This window comes from Octodon degus, unplaced genomic scaffold (genome assembly GCF_000260255.1).
Source record: "Octodon degus isolate 3935 unplaced genomic scaffold, OctDeg1.0 scaffold00113, whole genome shotgun sequence".
NCBI classification, from domain to species: domain Eukaryota; kingdom Metazoa; phylum Chordata; class Mammalia; order Rodentia; family Octodontidae; genus Octodon; species Octodon degus.
In genome coordinates, this window is record NW_004524689.1 from 2,043,881 (window position 1) to 2,051,336 (window position 7,456).

The 7,456-nt window shown below is 61.3% G+C and overlaps 1 protein-coding gene across 4 annotated transcripts in view; it reads right to left on the bottom strand.

Annotated features, from left to right (window-relative positions):
• Cep104 (centrosomal protein 104) overlaps positions 1–7,456 on the bottom strand; it is a 34,412-nt gene that overhangs the window by 8,305 nt on the left and 18,651 nt on the right. For all 4 annotated transcript variants that reach the window (XM_023699425.1, XM_023699424.1, XM_023699423.1 and 1 more), the window contains 7 exons: positions 7,355–7,431; positions 4,637–4,805; positions 4,161–4,319; positions 3,253–3,483; positions 1,434–1,631; positions 709–876; positions 111–284 (listed from right to left, as the gene is read on the bottom strand). In XM_023699425.1, coding sequence (XP_023555193.1) covers positions 111–284; positions 709–876; positions 1,434–1,631; positions 3,253–3,483; positions 4,161–4,319; positions 4,637–4,805; positions 7,355–7,413 — 1,158 coding nt within the window. In that variant the 5' untranslated portion in view covers positions 7,414–7,431. Of the gene's footprint in view, positions 1–110; positions 285–708; positions 877–1,433; positions 1,632–3,252; positions 3,484–4,160; positions 4,320–4,636; positions 4,806–7,354; positions 7,432–7,456 lie in introns of those variants that run through there.

The following is a 7,456-nucleotide window of genomic DNA, read 5'->3' on the forward strand; positions in this document are numbered from 1 at the left end:
CTAACAGCACACGCAGGGGACAAGCAGCAGCCCAGCCACGTGCGTTCCAGGGGAGGGCAGGCGTGCAGCCCAGCCCGCAGCTCTGAGAGGGCTCACAGGGAGCAGCGGACCTGGATGAAGTTGGAGGCCATGCCACGGAGGCGGGCGGAGGAGTCCCCAGTTCTGGCCAGCAGCGCAGGAAGGGTCCGCTCCACACAGTGCGAGGTTTCCAGCTTGCTCAGCTTGTGCTTGGGCACGTACTGGGTGAGGAGCATTTTCAACAGCTTCAGGGAGGCCTGGAAGACCTAGCAAAGGGGATAAAAATGAGGAGCTACAACATCCAGATTTCACCCAGGGCAAATGTGACACTCACTGCTGGTGACAAATATGAACGTCACAGTGAAAATGAAAACTCGAGGGCTGGGCTGAAAACCAGGCTGAGAACTGGGATTCGTGTGCAGCGCCTCGCCGCGAGCACCGTGTGATCCTGCTGAGGCAGCCCAGGCTCCTTCGGCACCTGCTCGGGAGCACTGGCCGTGGCTGCCCATCCCAGCTGGGGACAGGACAGTGGGGGAGGGGCCGAGCCCAGGCCGCTCCTGCTCTGCATTTCCGGTCCTGCATCCGGGCTCTTCCTGCGGCCAGAGCTGGCGGCTGCACTGTGCGGGGGCCGCCCTTGGCGCCCTGGCTCCTGCTGGGTGGCAGGTGTGTGGACCTGCAGGCCGGACTCACCGAGGTCACGATGTCCTTGATGGCTCTGCGGGTGAGGAAGACAGACGCGCGCAGCATGTTCTTTGCGTCCTCCTTTGGGGCTCCAGCAGGCACCTCCATCAGCTTTTCGTACAAGGCAAGCAGAGCGTTCTCGCGGCAGGACCAGGTCTTGGAGTAGGCCCCGGCCACCTGCAGAACATGAGCTGGCTGTGGTCCGGGTGGCAGCACCATGCCCAGGCTGGGCAACGAGGAGGTGGAGCCGGGCTTTCTCTTTCGAGACAGCGTGGCCTTGGCCCCGTCCGGTCTCGGCCTCCCCGGGCTGAGGTCACAGGCGTGTGCCTCAGGCCTGTTTTGTGCTAGGTACAGGCTCCTGTAGGGCACATGTGCACGCTGAGAGGCACTTCTCCGAGGGACAACGTCAGCTGGGTAAAGACAGAGACGGACCGAAGGCGCCACGGAGGGCATGCTGGGGCTGGGGCTGGGGCGGGGCGGAGGGCGCCCTGCTTGCTCCTGCCAGGGGATGTGTCCTGAACCAGGTGGAGCTCCAGCCTGTGCTCTGGGAAGACCAGGAAGACTCTCCCAGCCCCACAAGGATCTGCTCTCATCAAGTGTGACCTCGGCTCAGGCCTCCACGGTTCAGGGAGCTAATAACACGGGGCTTCCTGAAGGGAGCCAACTGCTCTGTGCACACGCATGCGCGTAAGTGCGCCCATGCGTGTGGTTGCAGGGAGCCCTGGGTGTCTCACCAAGCTCTCGCCGAGCACATCGATGGCAGTGCCGGCTTCTCGCAGTGCTTTCTCTGTCAGGGGCTCTGGCTCCCCAGCAAGGCTTCTTCTCCGGGCATCACTGGCGTCAGCCTCGCCCGCTTCCAGCTTTGCCAGCACTTCTCCGGGCTGCTTGCGGGTGGCAGGGAGAGGCCGCTCGTCATAGGGCAGGGCCTCGGCCTGCAGGAGCGAGAGCGGACGCGCTGGGTAGCTGTGGAGCTGGGTGGCAGCCCCACCTCCTCCGCTGCACCCTCCCACAGCCTTTGCTCTTGGGGCTGTAGGTCCAAGAGGGCTCTGGAGCTCACTCCTAGCACCACCAAGTCAGAACCGCTTGCACACCTGGCCCGGAAGAGGGAACACTAGATGAGGCTGTCTGCGCCTTTCTGAACTTGCTCCAGGCCTGCTAAAGGAGCTCCATGCCTGCTCAGCGCCTGTTTACCAGGTACTGTTTCCACCCGAGGGACACGGGACTGTGAAAGCGAGTGCTGTCACGGTTGTCTCTGACATCATTCATCTTCTTTCTTAAAAAAAAATCTTTTACTTATTCGGTACAGGGTCTCATTACACAGCTGACTCACAGTGATCCTCCTGTCTCAGCCTCTCCAGGGCTGGGCTTAAGGTGCGCACCATCCTGTCTGGCTCTGGTGGCTGGCACGGTGCACCTGTGCTTCTGGGGCTGACACACCATGGAGTACCAGGGGTCATACTCGGGTCCTTCCGCCTGCCAGACAGGTGCCTAGAACACTGAGCTATCTCCCCAGCCGATCTTCTCTTAGATTACTATCTGATGTAAGAACCAGACCCGGCTGTGTCAGATATGTGCACTGACTGCTGGCCTCTCCTGGCCAGGAGCTGACGCCCAACCCTCTCTGTCACCAGCGGCAGATCCTGGGTAGTTAGCAGAAGAAACACGCCTGGCCTGCTTTGCTTTCTGTCCCGATTTGTGCTTGGAAGGGGCTGTGGTGGCCGCCTCTGCGGCACCCCCTGCTGGAGGCATGTGCATCCCGCACTAAGACCCTCATGCTCTGTGGCTCTCTTGTAGGGAAGAGAAGCTGGGACGCCAAGAAGGGAGCAAGCAGGGAGCGCATCACCATGACAACAGGACAGCGCCACTCCAGGATGAGATGGGGCAAGGGCACACCGCAGGCTGGCTGCCAGGGCTCCCTTCCTCCTGTGGTGCCCTGGGGCCCTGGGATGGCCCCCACAAGCCAGCACAGCCCCCCTTGATCCTGGCTCTCCTCTCCAAGGCTTGCTGTATGTGTGCCTGAGACTTGAGGGCTCTTGTCTACACTGAGATGTGCTTTCTCCCTCAAATGTCACCATGACAGTCACCAGCTCCAGAGTGCCAGAAGCCCAGAGAAAAAGCTTTCGGATGACACCACTGAGCTACGCAATCAAATGGACCCTGAATGCAGCCACTGCACTGAGCTCAGTGACAAGAGCGAACAGACCCACTGGTCAGGTTCCTGGGCCCTCGGATCAGGAGGTGCGACGGCCCAACCTCACCAGGCTTCCCCACAGGGCTCTCTGCAGGGCCATGAGCCAGCATGGCCTGAAACAAGGCACCGAGCGTTGCCTGCATTTTATGGAGGAAATGGGCTCAGGCCGGACAAGGGGGTCCACAGGTGCTAGGGGCCTAAATTGCCTCACATCTGTGTTGCTGTTCTGGCCCAGGGTCCACCTCTCCTCTTACATGGGGGAGGGCTGGATGCATGGCACACGTGTCCGTGCGTAGGTTGGCACGTGAAGCAACATGGGTCCCTGACAAGTACCCGCCGCATATGTTGGAACGGTCACCTACGGTGCTCTGCGGAGCGGGAGTTGTGGCAGGTGGCGGCTGGTCTGGAGCCAAGCACCTCGGAGAAGGTGTCAGGACGTGTGATACTGGTTGTTCCGGGAGGAGAGGGTCTGCAAGCTGGTTTTCTGGAACCATCTCCTCCGGCTGTGGGAGGGAGGGCACGTGCTTTCGGCAGCGGGGACTGCTGGCATGGGCGAGGGGCTGGAGGGGCAGACGGAGAGGCCTCTGCACCTGCGGAAGTGAAGGGACAGCGCATCTGAGCACCAAGGCCGCCAGGGCCGCCCCACACAGACGACTGGAGGAGCTGGCAGGAGCTCCACAGCCCGCACACAGCAGCAGCCATGGCTATCGAGGGGCACGCTGGCCCCGGCGTGCACAGCATCTGTGCACAGTGCCTGCCCACAGGCTGTCTCAGGAAGCCAGTGCTGCAGGGCCAGGGCTGGATGCAGCAGTCCTGTGTCCAACCTGGTGCTGCTCCTCAGGTCTGCGGCCAAATGATACCTGTCACCCTAACAGGCAGAAGTGACCAGCAGTCACTAAACCCGAATGTGGTACCAGGTCACAGGCGGGGTCCCCAGGAGATCCAGAGCGGCTTGTCCACAGAAGCCTGACACCAGCACCAGGCAGTGGGCAGCCTTGTTCCACTGTCATGGGGGTGACCACCTACCCATGAGACGCAGTGATCCCAGGTGGGATGCCCTCCTGGAGGCCGAGCTCCCCGCTCCCGGCCAGGGCACAGGGATGGAGGACAGGGTGGTGCCCTGACCTTCTCAGGTCCAGGCTGCCCCCTTCCTCACTGGTGGATCTGTGGCGATCCCATCACGGCAGAGCCAGCCTGCTGCCCCCAGGCACTGAGTGTGCGCCCACCATCCCAGCAGTCCGACATCCCTGGGCCCCGCAGCAGCCCTGACCTCAGGCTCGCCCTGCAGGAGGCCATGCAGCGCCAGCTGCTCATACACCTGGGCCCGGTAGCGCGCCATCTGCTGCTGCTTCTCCTTGGCCAGGTCATAGTCCTCCTTCTCCACGGCACAGCGCTTCTCTACCTCGTAGCGCCCCAGGCGCTCGCCGACCTGCAGCCCAGAACAGGCGAGGTCTAAGTCAGCGCCTGCGCCTGCTCTCTGGTACAGTGAAGACTTGAGCAGGTACATGCTCCCGTGTGGGAGGGACCTGGGGACAGTCCCCACCCCCACCCCCCGCCAGGCCAAGCTGTTGCTGCACCCTCCCCAGCCGGGACCCTCCCCAGACTGGGGCAGCCATCGGTGTGCCACAGCTGTGGCAGCGCTAAGGCCAGGCGCATCTTTAGTGCTGGTGCCCTGTGACTATGATCGTGAGCGGAACCCAAGCCCCGGGGGCCATGCCTCTGCAGACTGGGTGTCGGGGGCCACACCTTCTGCAGGTCGGCGATGGCCTGCTTCAGTTTCTTGGCGTGATCGTAGCGTTCCCTCTGGACAGCCTCCCGCTTCCTCTCATCCAGCCTGCGGATGATCTGTGCGACCTCAGGGTCTTGGTACATGTCGAAAGCCAGGTCATCAAGGGGAGAGATGTAGTCAGATCTCCTACAGGGAGAGAGGACCACTCAGGGTGAGCCTCCATCCAGGAGAGACCAAAGACCTCAGTGCTGACTGTGGAGAAAATGGCCCTGTAACATTCACGAGCTTCCCCTGCATGGAGCCATGCAAGCTCAGGGAAGGCGGTGTGCTGCTGGGCCACAGGCTTTCAAGTGCCGACCCCAGTCAGGCCACGTCACCTGCATGGCATGTCTGCCTGTGAGCATGCACCGGCTCACAGGAGCAGGTGGGCTGCAGCCGTGGGGCCAGGCCGGTGTAGCCATGAGCATGGCGGGTGGACACGGAAGAAGGCCACGGTGTGCGGTGCTGGGCACGGCAGGGTCCAGTCCAGGCGCCCGTGCTCCTGAGAGCACAGCAGGCAGACTCCGCAATTGCGGCTGCGGGCTGCGGGCTCCCTCTAGTGGCCCCAGCTTTCATCCTAGCACAAAGCCACATCTAGCACAGGGCCCCGGGCTGCTGGATCCATGGGAGCTTTAACAGGTAACAGAGGAAAGGCCCCGCGCCAGCTACCCATGACAGCTGCATGGGGCGAGGCAGGCATTAGCTGTGGCCTGGGCATCCTCATATGTGGATGGTTTGTGTTTTTGCCCATGAAAGAGTTAGCTGATAAACTTGAATAATAATGAACTTGAGTGGAACTCTGGCATACACCACCTTGAGAAATCCCAGATTTTCTTTTCTTGGTGGTACGCACTAAAAACTGCACCTAGGGCCTTGAGCGTGCTAGGCAAGAGCCCTCCCCAACAGTCTCGTTAAGTTGCCCAGGCTAGCCCTGGGCTTGCAATCATCCTGCCTCAGCCTCCTGTGGGCTGGGACTACACGTGTGCACCACCGCACTCGGCGCCGAGCGTCCTCCTGAGGTTGCTCTGCTGGCAGCTATGGCACCAGGAAACCCAGCGGTGGGTACAGCTGGGACAGCCTGTGCACCGGCGAGTGGCCTCAGCAAGGCCCACACCGTGACGCCTGCTCGTGCCTCCCAGTGCTCAGTGCTGTGTAGTGCACCACACACCATGGCAGGAGGTCCTGCTGCGCTGTGGGGCCCAGGGTGAGCTCAAATCCCACCAGCGGTGAGTCCCATTTCTGGGGTGCTCAGCCCAGTAGGCTTTCCGCAACCTCACTGTGGCTTCCCCACACTCAGGTGAGGCAGCGCCCTGTGCATAGGCTGGCAGTGCTATGGTGGGGTAGAGGGGATGGCCCCCCACCCTGTGCACCCAGTGCGCCATGCTAGCCCCCACCCGGTGGGGAAGACCCTGACATGCCTCGGCACCACAGGCCTCACTGTGTGGTCCGTAAGTGATGCTGGTCACTGTTTTCGTACAAGTCCAAGCGTTTCACACCCGCAACAGCAGGGAAGGCACAGGCTGGCCTCCCTACTAGGCCCCTTGGGCTGGGGAGATGGCTCAGTAGAGTAAGCGCTTGCCTGGCAAGTGGAAGGGTCTGAGTTCAATCCCCGGTTCTAACAACAACAACAACACAGCTCCTACTAGGCCCCTTTTGGGCTGCTGCCTTCTGCAGAGCAGGCCTGGGGGGCGTGGGCACGGGCAACCGAAGCAGCGTCAGCTGGCAAGTGGCACGGCGCCATGATGCTGAGGACCCCCTTCTGCCGTGCACACAGTGTGGGTGCTTGGTGCTTCCTGCTGGGGCCAACTGTGTGCAGGGAGAGTGAGGCGACGTGGGAATGGAGGACAAGCACGAGGCCCGTTACAGTGTGAATGTGCTGCAGGACTCCTTCCTCTCGAGACCACAGCACCTGGGCCAGCGCCCTCTGCTGTGACAGCACGAGAGGCAGGTGCATGCACATAGACAGTGAGCTGACGCAGGATGGTGCCAGGGTTCTGCAGGTCTCCTGCCTCTTTGAAGCAGGGTCTCAGTGCAAGGCTTGGGGTGGCCTGAAGCTCGCAGCAACCCTCCTGCCTCAGCTTCCCCAGTCCTGGGTATGTGCAACCTCGCCTGGCTGACCCTAATGCTTGACAAAGCAAGGGTTCTTACACTGTAAAAAGAAAAAAAGGCAGCAAAAGAAACACGAGTACTCAATTGTTAACGGGAAGCAGGACTGGCCAGGTGTGGCGGCCCATGCCTATAATCCCAGCACATGGGAGGCTGAGGCAGGAGGACTGCTGTGAGCTTGAGGCCAGCCTGGGTTACAAAGAGAGTTAGAGGCCAAGCTGAGTGGCACAGCAATACCCTGTCTCAAAAAGACCAAAAAAAAAAAAAAAAAGCAGAACTGCACAAGAAAGAGTGAAGGCAACAGCTGTGCTTTCTAAAGCTGATGTGCTGCATGTCTAACATCCAGTGCCACCAGAAAGCCAAGCCTAGCGTGACCCACCGGGACTGACCTGTGTGTCTGCGTGCTCCTAATACATCCAGGAAGGGCCCCCGCGCCTGGGCAGGGCTGACATGGTGGCCTCAACTGCCCCTGTGTGCTAAGCCAACTGCACACATGCCGCTGCCCTCTGCAGACAGGGCCCAGGGCCTGAGTCCCTGCCCTGCTGTGTGGCCCCTGAGCCAGGAGGTCCTGCACGTGGTGGGGGCCTTACCCAGCATAAGTTCCTTCCAGAGCAGGGTCCTCAGCGTTGTGGCCCAGGTAATGGTCCATGAGCTTCTCCCTACAGGTCTGTGGAAGGAAACAAGCCACTGAA